Below are 17,243 nucleotides of genomic sequence, written 5' to 3' on the forward strand. Positions count from 1 at the left end.
AGTGTAAAAAGCGTGTGTTTTACATACTTTCATACTACACTGACTTAGAATTTCAGATCTTTATATGCTACAGCAAAATCAGAAACACAACTGCTCCTATACTTATAAGTAATTTTTCCTCCTCCACAGTTTATTCTCACAATCTATTCTGGAAATTCTTTTAAAAGAAAATGCATGTTTTCTCCACAGGAAGGGTCCCTGTGTGGAGAGTTAATTAAAATGCTAGAAGACCTAGCTCCAGTTAGAGCATTTATCAGAACACCCACAGAGGAAGGGCTACCCTTTGAAATGTTAAATACATTGTCAGCCAGGGATTGGGGTCAAGAAAGATTTTCAAGCCATCTGATGCTCTGAAAAAAATGTGTACACCTTAGAATCAAAACCCATACTGTCTATGATGGGATGACAGACTAAATCAGGTATTTTATGAATTGAGATAATTGTTAGTGCACATTTAGCATGAGTTAAAAAATGAGACTACCCCAATGCATTCACAGAGACTTAATTCATCAGTCAAATACCTACTAATAAAGAAGAGGACTACGAAGGTAAGAATTCTTCCTTTACTTCAGTAAAAGGTTAGAGTAAAAATTGACTTGCAGCATGTATCACATATAAGAATTCTGGCAATAAGTAGTTTTTCGAACAGATGTTACCCTTCCTAACTACTATAAAAAAAAAAAAGCCACCAAAAACCTGACCTAAAATAAAAGTGTTAGTTTACTAAATGCTTGAATTTAAGAGCTTAATATTTTGAGTTGGACTCCTTTATGGTAAAGATTGTTTCAAAACCTGAATAAGTAATTTTCCAGGCATAAACAAAGAAGGCAAAAAGTAACAAGAGTCAGCTGATTTGAAAGACAGTGTTCATAAAAGGTCCAGGCAACTGCCTGCAAGATCTACCATGGTACAGAAGACACTTCTGGACCACAGCCAGTAACAAATAAAGAAGAAAACAAAAAAACCAACATCATGAGGTTATCTTTTTTCTCCTGTGCTGGTCTTTAGTAGCAGTAAGTATTTAACTGGCCTAGTACTTGATCTTGATAAAGCATTTTCAGCTTGTTGAAACTATCAAATTAAAAATAGGCAGCTGGTTTCTCTTTTAAGAAAAGGACAAAGAAGTGGACAGTTTCAAACACCCTAAAACCAGACTACATAATAGAGGTGAAAAGGACCAAGCAAAGTACTGCTGTTTCCAAAGTATCTCAAGTTAACAAAACTATTTGTTTTACAAGAAATCATAATAGCAGTCTCCTCTTCTGCACCATGCTAGACCAAGACTTCATTGTCAACCAGATTCATTGTTTAACAAAAACATTCACATTCACCCAGAAATGCCAAGTTAGGTTCTTTACCTTAAAACAGTAACAGCAAACTGCCCTGCGTGTCAACACAAGTTAATTCTTTAAACAGAGATTCTTGCCCTCTGTCTTCACAATGTGAGCTGAACAGTTCTTTTCTTAATATTTACAGGATAACTCTCTACAGAAAGGATCTGAGCATGTCCTGCAAATCACAACAGATAATGGTGTAAAGAATGTCAATTACATTTACTCCTAATCTATGAGATAACCTGAGGGCATCAGAAAAATCAAGACTTTTTCAGGTATGAGATCCCATTAGTTAGATTACACACAGTTTGAGAAAAATCACATTCCATCAAGTACAGGACTGGTATCCACTATCTAATGCCAATGAATCAGTAATAAGTTATTTCCTTAATTAAAAATAAATGCCTGAGGGATATTGACAGCAAACACAGTTGATTAAGTTGAAGGCTTATGTCAATATAAGACATTTGATATTATAAATAAGCAGCACATGTATGCCTGATGTTATTCTGCAAACAATCGATACAACACATTTTAAGTGAATCAGGAATCAGATAATATACGGATTTCAAGAATCAAGTGTAAATCATCAAGTGGTTACAATAAACTTTTAGCCACTGATAAAAGATACCACTGTGAATGATGTTAGCTTATCAAAAGACTCAAGTGTAGACAAGCAGCAATGTTGGAGAACAGCAACTCTGATAAACCTGGTACAGTCAATAGTATTCTTCCAGGAGCCACTGCAAGGTCATATTTCTAGAAGCGGAGTACAAAGATATTTATAGGCCAGTTTCAGAAACACTTGGATATATATTAATTATAAATCGTCAGATAAACAAATTCAAAAAATAAAACCAATGCTTCCTGCAGGAAAGAAATACAAACACCATTAAAGCAGGCACTGCCCACTTCTGACATATTGGAAAAAACAGTCAGACAAAAGCAATAGGTGATGAGCACATTTAGCTTTTAAAGAATATATTCCAGACTGTTTTCTTTCAAGGAACGGAGTAACTATGTGAGTTACAGCTTCCAAACCAGCAGAAGCTGAAGTTGATGGGTGGGACAAAGTATGTCCTATTCTGAACTAGGGTTCAAAACAATAACACTGCTTGAACATTTAGTATAATACGCACATTAAAATTCAAGCAACTTATTAGTTTAGAGCACAGAGACTATGAAGAAGTGAAACAATGTCTTGGTTACATATATAGTCAAATGGAAAAATCTTACTAGTCACTTCTGGACTTTAGTCTAATTATTCATAAACTCCTACTGTCTGATTGCTTATCTCAAGGCGATGAAGCAGCTACCAATACCAAAGGCTTTATCAGTCTAACTTTAGAGAGAGCTGTGTTAGGGAATAAAGGACTGAACTCAAAAGATGCTGTCTATTTATTTACGTGGAACTCAGTAGTATCTTCAAATTGTTTTTTTCTGAGCTAAAATTAAGAGAGATTAATTCAACATTTCTTTGCACATAATCTGAACAGCCAATTAATTGAAGTTTCTAACTACTCTTTTATCGGATTATCGAAACAGATTTTATCAGGGAATCAGGATACAAGAATACATATGAAAAAAAGCTCCTACCAACAATCCCAAAACAGCTGAAGTTCTTACTTTTAAGAGTAAGGGTAGAACAGAAAAACAAAATGAAAACTTTTGCTCCCATACTCGTCCAGCCATCTTTATCTTAAGAGAAATCCTGTTATTAAGAAAAGGTTACATTTCAGTGGCAGTCAGCATAATCGGATGTACTGATGTTATGCTGTTTCGGCTTGAGAAGGTTATGTATTTCTTCTGTCCTGCACACAGTCTGCATGTACTAGAACAGGAGGTGCTGCAGAACCTTGGCAGACTGTGACATTGCTTGCACAACTAATTGTCTTCATTTTGGAGACAAAACTTCAGGAGGAAACACTCTGGAATAAGTGTCTCCTCCGAAGGGAAAAGGGCCTTCCTTCCCTTTTCCTCCACCAGTAAGACAAGTGGGTCACAGCAAGTGAGAGTGGAAAAAACAAACTGTTTGTTAACACCAAACAAAACAGGGTAGAACAGGGAAATACAACAAAATTCCTGGAGATACAACAAAATCAAAATACAACAAATTCCCGGAGAGGGAACAGACACGTGGGCTTGGACCAGCTGGGGCTGCCCCCACAGGCTCCCTGGACCGGTGAGGAGGGAAGGGAGGCAGTGAGCAAAGGGGAAGGGAAAAAACAAGAAAAAAAAAAACAACAGAACCTTTCCCCAGCTATCCAAAACACAAAAGAAACCCAAAAAGCAGCACAGTGCTCCCAGCGCACTCCCTCCTGAGCCCCAGAGCCCCCGAGCCCTTGGGCCCCGGCCGTTCAACTGCCCCGCACTCGGGTCCATCCTAAAGGCACAGCATCCTTGGGCATTGAGTGGACAGTTAAGGAATAAAGCGGCTTCACAACATCACCCCAGGACATTCCACCCCTTATTCCATACCGTTTGCTCAATGCCCAAATTAATACATTTCAACTTTAAACACACATGTTTACACATATATACAGATAGGAATTGGATCTCTTGGGCAGGTCCCTTGACTTTGCTCTTTTTGATGGCAGAGCCGGCTTCCAGGAGAATCTGGATGGTCTTCTCTCCTTTCCCAAATACCTCTGATGCTGTGTTCCCCCACACAATGATATCATCAATGTACTGGAGATGTTCTGGAGCCTCACCCTTTTCCAGTGCAGCCTGGATCAGTCCATGACAGATGGTGGGACTGTGCTTCCACCCCTGGGGTAGTCGGTTCCAGGTGTACTGCACACCCCTCCAGGTGAGAGCAAACTGAGGCCTGCACTCTGCTCCCAGAGGAATGGAGAAGAATGCATTGGCAATGTCAATAGTGGCGTACCACTTCGCTGCTTTGGACTCCAACTCGTACTGGAGCTCCAACATGTCCGGCACTGCAGCGCTCAATGGTGGAGTCACTTCATTCAAGCCACAACTCATGCTCAAAAACCCAGAGAAACCGTGGTATTAAGATGAATGGCCTCCCCCTAGAGCAGAACAAGGTATTAACACGTACTTGCTCTTAAGCATTGTATAGGGAATCCGACCAAGTGTGGAACAACTGCACATTCTACTTCAGAACATCAGAGCCCCTATTTCCTTTTCCTCAAACAGCTGGACCAGGATCACAAGCAGTGGTACTTGTTCATAGTATGAAGCAGCATGAAAAGATAGTCCCATCTTCCCTGCCCTAATCCTTCTCTAGCACATCTGAAAGGCTGTTTGACCTTTTACTCATTGCTTTAGCTTTTCCTGACATATTAGAAAGCATTAATTCAGTCTCTGACAGATAGATCACATATCTGTGAATCTGCTTTAATTAGACAAGGACTACTGCCAAATGGAAGTCGATTTGGAGTAGAGTGCTCTTCAGGTGATCCTTTCTGCATTAAATTATGAGCAACCTCACGTATCAAAAAACTACTCTCTCCATTTCAGCTTTTCCATGAAACAGTTTTCTTTCCACCTCTGGTGGTTCAAAGACATAGCTGACATACACCTGGAGTCAGGATCCCCTGACAGAAGAGAGTTCTGCATATCACAAGCCAAACACCACTGCAGGCAGTTTTTCAGTTTTTTGTTCTTTTCCTCTGCCTCTGCTGAGCCAACATTTTCACCTCTATACATAGAGTAAAGAAGTAGGAGGCCCTCAGAGTGAATATGTAGCCCCCTAAAATATTACTGTAGTTTCCCCATTTAAAAAACCCAAACCCTAAAATCAGCAACACACCAACTGTACTGTTTCAATAGTATTTAAGTTGGAAAGACACTACTGAACAGACAAGCTCATGAAATCAGATGTCACACTGAACAGAATAAGAAAACCGGAGGAAGCAACAATATAATTTGGAATAACAGCTTTATGTACTCAGGGTGCACTTGGAACCTCATGGAAGAGGGACTGCTATGGCTCCTGATCTGGAAGCAAGATGTCAGGAAGCACGACATCAAGCTCACTCTAGTGTTTCTCTACTGGTCTTCCATTAAGAGAAAATAAATAGTTTACAACACTGAAGAATCATAGAAAGTGTAAAAATATTCCCAAAATTAAGAAGAAAAATGTATTTATCAAAAGGAACAACACATGGCAGTTATTTAAATACAGCTTGTTATCCAGTCTTGCTCCAAGTTTCAAAAGCTAGTGTTCCCTCTCAGTGCTATTTCATCTTCAGGGACAATTCAGATTAATATGAATTTGAAGTACACCTCTGTTAAACAAAACAAAGCCATCAGAATTTACATGACAGATGGGTGGTTGGTTGGTTGGTTGGTTGGGGTGTTTTTGCTCCCCTCACCCCATCCCAAGTGTGAGAAAATACTCTAAAGCATTTGAGATTTCTGTTCTTCTTTCAAAACATTAAATCAAAGGAAGACCAACTACTCAATCTAAACCAGAATTATTGTCCTGTAGTTCCCATCTGTTCTCATTCATGCAAATATTTTCAAGGGATAAAAGCAAAACATGTGAACAGCTACACTTCTGCCTTAAGACACGCTCACAAGTCAGTAGACCCAACGAATAAAAGGATCTGAAAGTCATCTTAAGTTATAGCCTGTCCTTCATGCCATTTTCCTGGTTGTTTATACATGACTAAGTTGCACATCATCACATGTAACAGTACTATAATATAGTATACTATCAGGTTCTGAAGAACAGCTGAAGCAGAAGAATGTCTCATACACATCAAGGAATTTTTAAATTTATTCAGTTTTTAGTATTAGGTGATGAAATGACTAAATTAAATTCAAAGAGACACATTACAAGATGTAAATACCTCCCACTTAGAAAAGAGAGTTTTTTTGCTTGTTTAAAAATTAGATTTAGAAAAAAGCAAACAAACCAAATCCTACCAAAACCTTAAAAAAACCCCAAAAAAACAAAACCTCCCCCAAACTCTTTAATCGTATCTTTTCAGATTATTAATTCCGCATATGTCCTTTATACAAATTATTATATTCTTTGCATTTTAGGTTTATAGTTTATATAAGAACATAAAAAAAAAATACATCTTTGCAAAGGCTGACACGTGTTAGAAGTGCTTAACATCATGTTCCTATCTCTGCTAGACAGTGAATTAGACAAATATAGGAAGCTCAGAACAGGCAGAAGATAACACCATAAGCCTATTTTGTAATTCAAACGTCCAGTGAGTCAAAGGATGAAAAAAAGCAATCTTGTTACAGAATCCATTACACTTGCCCTGTGCTTATGAAGATTTAAGGCTACGAGATATGCCAGGACATAATCCAACCACATATTCTTGAAGGTTGGTTTATCTCACCTGGACTCCTCAGAGCGATCTCCTGCATTTTACAAGAACTTCAGTGGCCGTGTGTGCATGCACAGACACGTGTGCACATCTCTCTGAAAAAGTATCATTCGGAATAGAAAATGATTCTACAATCAACAAGAAAAATTAATTCAAACATGAACCTGGAATGAGTGCTCCCACCTAAGTAAAAAAAGGAACTTGCTTTTGTTATAGTTTAGTCCTCCACATGTGAGGCATTTGGGAAAATAAAGATGATTCTGAAGAAGGCATTGCCTTAACATCATGAAGTGCATTCTGCATTTGCTCCAAGACACAGAATGATTAATTCCCTGTAGTTAAGAGAATTGCATAGCAGAGTTGGCAGAGTCTCAGCAACATTCACGACAGTTTTCAATAAAAGATTAAGTTGCTCAATATAAATTACACTTGCACACAATACTAAAGATCCGTGTTCACCCACATTTTTGGCAGGTTAACATAGCCTTCATGACTCTTCATGATGGAAAAATACAACTCTTCCTTATCCATTTTAACCCACAGATGACAAATTAAACAAAGAGTATATTACATGTATCAAAAAGTACACATTTTCAAATTAAGAAAGAGAGGCTGGGGGGGAGGAAACGATACCCACAGAGAGTGAGGACTCTATTTATTGTCAGGTTTTTATTACAGATGTCTTTCAGTCTGCTACATTGCATGCCTGCATTATCTCCATTGCATGCACTAACCCATATCACAGAAGGAATGGTCTCATTTTCTGAAGACCAACTAGATTATTTAATTGACTTGACGCCTGAGAAGAGCTTCCTTTTTGCCCTTTAAAGGGATGGAGTCCTCTTAAAAACAAAAAACTGTTAAAAGTGCATTGTCTATCATAGAAAAAGTAAAAGACTTTTCAGGTTTTTTTTCTTTTTATTTTAAATACTTAGTGGAAAAAAAACCCTTCTATTTTTAAATACCTTTAAGCTGCAAAATGCATGCTGTTCCCACATGATGTAAATTCTTTTCTAAAATAAAGATAACAGCATAGAATTTTAAATTCTACCTGGATCTGACTTACTGCAGTAATGGTATTTTCAGAAAGAATAATTCATTATTCTTGAAACCTAACATTACCTTACATTTAAGTGGGATTTATAATTCTTCAAACTTAAGTTTAAAACCAAACAAATGTAAAACACCAGATTCTGAGGAAGCAATTCAAGTCTTACTTCAAAGAGATCTTATCAGCTAAGAAGTTCCACTACAGGTGATTGATGTTAGTCTTCTGTTACACACACTAATTGGCAGCTTTTTTTCTCGGATTTTTTGATCTTCTGCACATGAACACAGAAAAAGAAAATAATAAAAGCTTTCTTACATAGTTTTTACCTATTCTGGTCCCAAACAGCACACATTTCCTTCTTTGTACAGCTTAAGTTCTTGAAGTTTTATTTAATATTCATGTGCAGACAAATCACAAGACACAGGAGTTTTACACATACATTCATACAGTGCTACAGAGATAATATGAAATATGCTAGTCAGTGTACTTAACACGCTCATCCACTCTTGGAAAAGACGTAAGTATGATGTGCACAGGCCAGACACAAGGCTGCATTTCTTCCAGATTCTGCACTCCTGGGTATTTAAAAAGCAAGCAAACAAACCCCACCTACCTTATTGATTTATGTTATTACCAGTTAAAAGAAAACATCCAAAGTATTAAAAAAAACCCCCTAGAACAGTTGTGTGACAGACAGTTGTAAGTAATGGCACAGTAAGACAAAGCTTCTGCCCAGGAAGTGAAAGCTGTGTGGATGACTCCAACCCAACAAAACTCGCACAGGGCTGAATAGCCACGCAAGGCTGCAAATCTCAACCATTACCAGCTGATTTTAACTATCTACAAAAGGCATTTTTTTGTTAAGACTATAGTAAGTAATAACTACTGGTATACATTTCCATCTCTTAAAATAGATCTGTATCTTTGATGAAGGGCCAATTTCAGACTTTTTTGGACCATGGCACCAGTCAATGGACTGAGTAACTACTGCTCTATGCTTGTTTTACTAACCTGTGCAACCCATCAAGCATCTACTTTAAGAAGAGCCTTTTATTGGAGATTACAAGAGATCCAAACCACAAAGAATTTAAGAAAAGGTATGGTCAAGACTTCCCCAGTGCAAAATGGTAACTCATAAGATTCTATCCCTTTTATGTGAGACTAAGCGACAGCTCTGTTATCTTATTTACACCATTTTAATTCTCTACTGCTGTTCAAAAATCCACAAAGAAGAACCATTTCCACACCACTCAGCAAAGGTAAAATGTTTCTAGAACAGGTATAACTATCAAATAAACTAAACTTGGTAAGCAGAAGGCAGGCCAGGCTTCTGCCACAGCTAGACAGACTGCTGGATTAAAAAAAATTAATTCAGCTTTACAAGCTCAAACAGTACCTGAACTTGAAAAATAAGTGGAGGGAAGCCATGATTTTGTGAAAAAAACCCCACCATTAAGTATTTCCCCAAATTTGTAGTTGCACTGTGTCAAAAATGAAAAAGCGAAAGAACAAGAAATTGAGTGTATGGGTTGGGCAGTACAAAGGGATGAACACGGTAACAATATTTCAAATTGTATTTCTTCTAAACTGTTGTGGGGGGAAAAGGGAAAATAACTATTCAAATCCAGGAGTTTTACATACTCTTTAAAATTTCAGCAGTCAAGAAGTTACAGTGGTAATGGGACCTTAAGATGACATAGAACATACCTGCAAAGTTTGCTTAATTAAGACACTGCATTCCAATAAGCATTCATGGAATACACACTGATACACAAAACTTGCTTAATAACTGAAAGTTCTAACTAACAGCTGCAGAACCCTTTCACAGCAGTTAAAGCCTCCCAGTACTACTACACCTAACACAGGGAAGAAATGAAATAGTTACTTTTTTTCTTAAATATGAAGTGATTAAAGATAAGCAAAATCAATCAAAGAATGGAAATAAGTTAAAACACCTAAATATGGGCTAAATCTAATTAGTTTTTAATTTACAGATGAAGAAAAGCTAAGTATTGTAAATCAGGGATTGCTTTCAGTTTTTTCAGGTTTAAAAAACCCCCAAAGTTAAGAACTGATTCCCAAATGTCCTGATGACTTCTGCCTACTGGTTTCCTCATCTGCAAGGAGTGCATATCCCACTTCCTGTGATGCCATAAGTTACAAGAAAAGCAGAAGAGCATTTGGAGAGACATGCAAATTATGCAAAGGATTAGGGATTATAAAACCCATTTGCATTATTACATTGGTCAGTATTTGCAGCCTGGGATTTCAAAGTCCTGAAAATATCTGTTCATTATCTTCATGTTAGAAGTACCTGGCTGTAAGGATCCTAAATATGCCAAGCTCACTTACAGACCAGGGAGGGAGTCATCTCTGGTGGCAAGAGAAAAATACCTCAAGCATTCAATCTCATGCAGACACAGGGAAAGTATCACCACATCAAGATAAACTATATTCAGGTATTTATCAAAAAGCATGAGTTGGCACTATATACAAGTTAAAATTAAAGTTATTTTTAAAATAAAATTTGTTAGGCTTAAGCGTCAAAATTGGCTTGAAGATGTATGATGAACTTAAAGATTTGCTGATGCACAATATATATAAGACTGCAATTTTGGTCAAAAGCCACTGTCAGACCAGAAACACTCTTTGCAACAAAAAGTTTATTTCTGACAACAGTCATTAGGTGCATAGTTAAGAAAAGAAAAAAACCCATTACTTTTGTTATACACCTCTGAGCTTTCTGGGATCTCCTACGTAGGAGTTTCCTAAGCTTGAGAAGGCATCTTTGTGTTTGATTTCCATCAATTCAGAGGAACTACATTTTTTGGTATGTTTTTTATACTTTTGTGCATGAACATCACCAAAGGTATCTAAATTTCACTATCAAGTCACTACTTAAATATCACGAAAGTAGTTCCAGTACCTTTTAAGTGAAGAAAATTACTATCTCTGTTTCCTCTCCCTCAATCCCTATATCATTAGTTTCAGTTTCTGTTGAACAGAAAAGCTTTTACTCAGAACACTTTCAGTTTCAGTTTAGCAGGGAAGTGTAAAAGAATGTGTTCTGCTTGAGAAAGTCATCCAAAGTTAGGATAGCAACCAGGAGTCAGGGTAAATGGAAAAAATAGGAGTCAGAGGTTGGAAGACAACAGCTCTCTAGGAAAAAAAATTCCATCTATGGCTTACTTCAACATTACATGAGCCTTAGTTATACCACAATGGTTAACACTGTTTAAAGCCAATTCCCCTTCACCCCACTTACTCACAAAATAGTTTAAAATATGAGACTGGAAATGAGAACGTAAATTGCTTCTATAAAGTGACTTGTAAGGTTTCTACAGTTTCTAGGAAATCAGCAGCTAAAACACTCTTGCAGAAGAGGGTGACTGCAATTCTCTGGAAAAAAAGACCCAACAGAAAACAAGACAGAAACCAAAGCTACAAAACTGATCAAGCCCTGCAAATCTGTTCAATAAATACGTATGCCTAAAAAAAATCCTCATCTCAGGGTTACTAAAAGCATCCTAAGAATTCTGCACAGATGAACACTTCACTTAGAAAATAAAACCCCCCCCAAATAATACAGCAGCCAATAAACAATTCAATAATCAATCAATTTCTTGTATTTTTGAAGTGGATGTTAAGCAAGAAACAGCCAATTGTGGTGGAAAGCCAGCTTCCATTTTATGTGGGTTCTTCTTCTTTCAGAAGAAGAAAAACAAATAGACCCAAACCATGTTTGCTGTTACTTCAGCGCACCAGTAAAGCCTCTGCATCACAGCTACAGCCACCTGATACTGAAACACCTATTTTTGTGGAAGGCACAGACAGAGAGCTGATCTTGAGCACTTACCTCACACTCCCCCCTTTCACAATCACTGGTTATGACAAAACACATTAAGTGCTTCCGAATGCAGGTTAGGGGAGAGTGTCAAAACATCATGTGCACCACGAGACATTAGCTGGGGGGAAGCTGTGACAGGCAAGATTAGGCTCTTTGAGAGATATTTACCAACATACACTAAAAAAAGCCTTTGAGACTTCATAATACCTTCATAACTTATATGCACAGATCATAACAAAGCTGATTGCTTTCATTTGACACAATAAAAGAATGAGTGTGCTTTTAAGGAAAGGCCATTTTCAAACATTTATAGAAGCTTCTCTTCTAATATACTACTTATTTAGACTCTAGAGATTCTTAGTATTCTTAGACTAGTGCATTTATTTGCATACCCTTTTGATATCTAATAGTAGCTCCTTATAATATACACTGTATTTTTCTCTAAAATTTCAATAATATCCTCTAAACTTGCCCCAGTAAACATACGAGATATGAAAGGACAAACCAAAATGAGGCTATTATTTACAAACTTGTGTTTAAAAAAAAGACACAAAGCCCACACCAACGCTGTTGCTCAACTTTGTTTGTTCTGTGATGGTGCTCTGCTGTCAGTGCATTCACCATTTCGCCTCTGCTGTGCATTTCCTCCATGTTGATGTACAAAAATATTCCTCCTCTCTCTAGCAAAGGTATGCTTTTCAGGTTCACTCTGCCAGGGAGACCTTAGGGACAGGGATTCAGTTATTTACAACTTGAAATGCTATAAAATATCAGGCTAGTAATATTCTTTATTCTAAAAGATCTTTGTGTACATTCTAAGTCTTTTCCTCTGTGCAAGACTGAAACCTACTACCTTGTGCAATGCAATTTTGCTTTACTCCTTCTCTGACAAACAAACCCTTCGCTGTTCTAAATAATTTCCTCTTATCTAGAGCAGCATTTCCACTACTTTCAAACAGCAACACAAAGCACCTGCAGCTCTCCCTATATCCAAATGAAACATTTAAGTCAGGCCCTGATCTGCCAGGCCTGAAACAATAATCCAACATTTCCTCCCAGCAATACGGAGATCAAGAGAATCTTTTTTGATTATGACATGAATTTTACACAAAATTCAACACAAGGAATCTTGGGAGTGTTGAGTTTCTTTTAGGGTGCCAAAGGTCAGAGATTATTTATTTTTCAAACGGTATTGTTTCTGAATAGGTGTTTACTGCTCTGGTTTACTATGACAACCACCCATGTTATAGACTACACACAGTATCTATTTGTTAGAATTCTTTTGTTCAAGGAATGACAATGCTCTCCAGAGGAAGGCCACCAACCAGGATCTTTGCCTTCTGGCAGCCATACTAGTCACAACACACTTTCAGATGCTTCAAGGGGAAAAAACATTAAAATTTTTAATATTTCATTAAAAAAGGTGTATTGAAGAGTTAAATACTGCAACAGTTCAAGAATCAGAAGAGACATTTTACTACTAATAATAATTCCATGGGGTATAAATTACATGTTTTTCCTCCTTCCTTTTTACCAGCTACACTAGTACCCTACAAGCTGGTATTTTATGGGTAATAATGAAGCCCATTTGTTTTCTGGAAATGGAGCACTACCGTTCTGGCAAACATTGCTTATACCTTTTGTCCACTGCTGTATTTCATATTTTCTCCTCCCCTTACGCACCAAAGGGAATGAAGGAATCCAGTAAAACACAAACAGAATTTTATAAAGAAGGATGTAAAGACTACCCCAAATCTGGAATGCACTTAGATAAGCACCAAAACTCCGTACCACGCAACTTTACGAGAACAGGCAATGCAAGCTAACGCAAAAGCAAATCAGTATTTTCACGCTAACAGAAAACAGAGATTTATGACCACAGCTAAGAGCCCAAATAAGCCCTCTGCTCAGCCCATAAAAAAAAAAAAAAAGCCCTGCAGTATGACTGTTCTGTTTCCTGCAGGAAATGAGATGCTTGTATTAGATACCCCTGTGGTTTTCATACTGTAAATGTATCAGCTGGTACAAATCCTCTGGAGAGGACTATTAACTAATGCTTAGAAAGAGCAGTGGCAATAGCAGACTGCACGTAGCACCTCAGAGAAGAGGGGACAAAAGCTGGCAAGTCATCCCTAAAAAAATCTGAGAGCCAACAGCTGAAGAACACATCTTGTAGTAGAGGCGATGTTTGAGGAATGTACATACCTACATCCGCTTATTTCCCATTACTCCGCTCACTGCTTCTTTAAATAAGGAGCCTATTGCTCATCACCACTCCTCTCATTTGGGAGCCTCAAGCCGCTCCTCATTAAACCATCCCTGGTCACACGCGGCACAGGAGGACCAGCCACAGGCTACACGTATCTTGTGCATGGCCATTTTTCCTCCTTTCTACTGTGCTTTTAAAAAATTATTTTTTTTTTTTTTTTTCGTTAATGTTTCCGAGTTGCGAGGGCGCTGAGCCAAGTTCCCGCCGCGGGGATGGGGTAGCCCCCGCCCGAGCAGGGCTCCTCTCCCCGGGAAGACCCCGCTGCTCCTCCATCCGCATCGCTCCCGCCCGCTCGCCTGGGTGGAGCCGCTCGCCCTCGCCCGACAAGCGCCGATCGTGTTCTCCATTGCAAAACCACTGCCAGGGCCAGAAGCGGGGAGGAGAGATGAGGGGGAGGAGGAAGGGGAAAGAAGGTGTAAACCTGTCTGCGGGAGAGCCCGGGGACAGACGCCCGGGAGGGCAGGGCAGCGGGGAGACAAAGGAGGGATGGAGGGTGCCCAAGGAAAACAGGGGAAGCCGGGGAGGGGGCGCTGCCGGGGAGCCCCGCGGGGCACCTGCCCGCCCCGGCACACCCCCGCCCAGACACACACACGTACCGAGCAGCAGCAGGCGGTGCGTCTGCTTGTACTCCCGCTTCTGCTCCTTGAGCGCCCGGTCGATGCTCTTACTGACTTTCCTCGCCTCCTTCTCCGCCTCCCGCTCCTCCAGGCGCAGCTTCTCCCAGGTCCTCTGGAGCGCCGGCGGCTGGTGCAGCGCCTGCTGCCGCGCCGTCTTCCCCCCGCCGCCAAGGCCGGGGCCGCCGGCCTTGGGCAGCGCCGGCTGCCGCTCGGGGGCCGCCCCATTGCCGCCGCCGCCGTTCTGCAGCAGCAGCAGCGGCGGCCCGTCCGCCTCCCCGCCGGGCTTACCACCGGGCCGGAGCGGGACGCCGAGAGGCTGCGGCTGTGGGGCGGCGTGAGGCTCCGCCGGCGCTTCGGGCTCCGAGGCGGCGCCGGCGCTGGAGATGGAGCCGCCGCCGCCGGCGTCGCCGAAGAGCCGCGGGCGCAGGCTGTAGCAGAGCCCCATGGCTCGGTGCCCCCGCCGGGGACGGGCTATGGCGCGGCGGCGCTGGCCTCAGCGCTTCCCGCCGGCCGGGCAGGCGGCGGCGGGCGGGGAAGGGGCGCCGCGGAGCCCCTCACGGCCCCGCTGGGCCATCTTGCATCTTCCTCCCGGGCTGTGGCGGCGGCTCCTCGGCGCCGATCACCTGACACCGACCGAGCTGCCACCGCCGGGTCCACGTTACCGTAAATACCCCAGCGCCAGCCCACCGCGCAGCGCCGCCGGGGGAAGGGCGGGGGCGCCGCGCCGGCACACAGGCGCACACAGGCGCGCAGCCCCCCGCCTCCCGCGCCTGCCCGCCCGAGGGGGCCAGGGTCTCCCGGAACTCCAGCTCCGCGCCCTGCCTGGGAGACCCTCGGCCCCTACGCCACCCACCTTCCTTGCTTCCTCCCTCCCTCCTTGTTTCCTCCCTGCCTGTAAGGGCCGCCGTGCCGCCTGTGCGAGCCGCGGGAGCTGCACACACCCCTACCCCTCTGCAGGGCTATGCCCCTGACAGACAACGTCTGCCCCGGCATCCCAGGGGGAGAAGCCGAGACGGAGGCCTCTCACTGAGAGGGACCCCGGACGGTGATCGCGGCCCCGGAGAGGCCGAGGCAGCCCCCGCCAGCCTGGCATCCTCACAGCTACAACACGGTTCTCAGCCCCTGTGCACACACATGCCGCTCCTCGCCCACGCGCTGACTAAGGATGCCGTGGGAGGAAGGCTTTGGGTGCGACGGTAGGAGAAAATAATAGGCAATGTTGGGGTTTGCTCGTTGTCTCAGTCAGTGTTGGCAGCAGTAGTACTCCAGCAGCGTGCTGCTGTGGGCTGTGGAGGAAAGACTGGTACTAGAAAGCCACTTCCAAGGCGGTGGCAGCCCTCCTCAAGACAAGACCTGGAAAAATTCAAGTTACTTGGTATGTGTCTCAAATATGTGTCTCCTTCTGCCTCATGCACCTCCATTTTCTTCATAAGCTCAGCAGTCCTTTTTCAGGGGCACGTGGCTAGTGGATGAAACTGGGTCTCCGAATCTTAAAGCAAAGGTCATGTCGTGTGTTCACTATTATGACTGACGTGTACCTTAGCACAATTTAGAGACTCCAACTTCAGTAACCTGGACTGCATTCATGAACCTCTTTTCATGCAGCGTCACTTTGGATTCCGTAATGACCCGTTGTATTAGGGCATTGGTTTTGTCTCCTGTTTTTCTGCAGTGGCCAAAATTATGTTAATAGATGCCATTATTTATATAGCACAGTATGAAGAAATGGAGGGATGCAAAATTCCCATACTTCTTTACAATTAATGAATTAGAGCAAATTGGGCACAGTTTTTAGTTCCTGGATATGGGAAGCAGAATTGGTTTTGTGACAGATTTATTTGTGTCAAATGATTTAACAAACGTCCCATAAAATATGTATTTACCAAGCAGTGAGCTGTGTGTTAACATTCACTGGGAAAAAACCCCCAACACCCTACACAGGCATAAAATAAACAGATTCCTTTTAACTGAAAGTATCAACTGTCTGTGATTGCACCACACAAAGAAATTTTGCCAGTGAAAATATTAGGAAGATCCAGCACATTGTATATGTTGTTCTCTTATACCCTTCAAAATGCTCACCAATTATTTAGACAGATGCTTTAGCTCCGAGAAACCACCCCACAGCTTTTGCTTCTGTTGTATGTTTTAATACATGACTCTACAGTGTGCTGGTTGCAATCTTCCTGCAAAACATGTAAGCAGTTACATCACAGCAGAGGATGTTTCACCACTGTTACAGAGCTGCTCTGCCTTGGCTCAAAATCTTTATGGACCATAAGGATACAATATTTCTTAGGTTGGGAGTGAAAGATTACAGCTTTTGTCTGAGAATGGACAGGAATTCAGATAAGAGGAATCTAAACGGACTGAATAGCTGGGATCCTGGGGTTAGTGGCTGTATACTTTCCAGTGTCATTGGACCACAAAGGAGAATTTGCTACTCATCCAACAATACAATAAAACCATGAAAAAAAGCAACCAACAACCAAAACCCAAAGAAACAGTGGAAGTTAGAGATTTAATATTTGGGGTCCAAATGTCAATGGACATACTTAGTTTTGTGAAGGTGATCCTTAGAGTTTGATGCATACAACAGCATTTGAAGAACCATGAACTGCTTTCCAAGTGGTAGAAGAAATGTCATAACCTGGCGAAATCAGTTCAGATTAGGTAAAATTTCTCCTGCTAAACTGCTCCTGGGCATGTACAGTGTATGCTCAGTGAGTAACAGGGAAGGTGAATGATACATTCACGGTTAGAGAAAAGGCAGAAAAAAATGGCACTGTAAAATCACATGATTTGTAAGC

The 17,243-nt window shown here is 41.3% G+C and overlaps 1 protein-coding gene across 1 annotated transcript in view; it reads right to left on the reverse strand.

The window, feature by feature from the left end:
• Positions 1-15,112, reverse strand: part of GNAL (G protein subunit alpha L) — a 188,558-nt gene extending 173,446 nt beyond the window's left edge. Inside the window, exon 1 of the mRNA XM_039548189.1 lies at positions 14,413-15,112. Within this exon, the coding sequence (XP_039404123.1) occupies positions 14,413-14,878 (466 nt within the window). The 5' untranslated portion in view covers positions 14,879-15,112. The remainder of the gene's footprint in view (positions 1-14,412) is intronic.
• Positions 15,113-17,243: the final 2,131 nt, after the last annotated feature.

Source organism: Corvus cornix, chromosome 2 (assembly GCF_000738735.6).
Source record: "Corvus cornix cornix isolate S_Up_H32 chromosome 2, ASM73873v5, whole genome shotgun sequence".
Classification (NCBI taxonomy): Eukaryota; Metazoa; Chordata; class Aves; order Passeriformes; family Corvidae; genus Corvus; species Corvus cornix.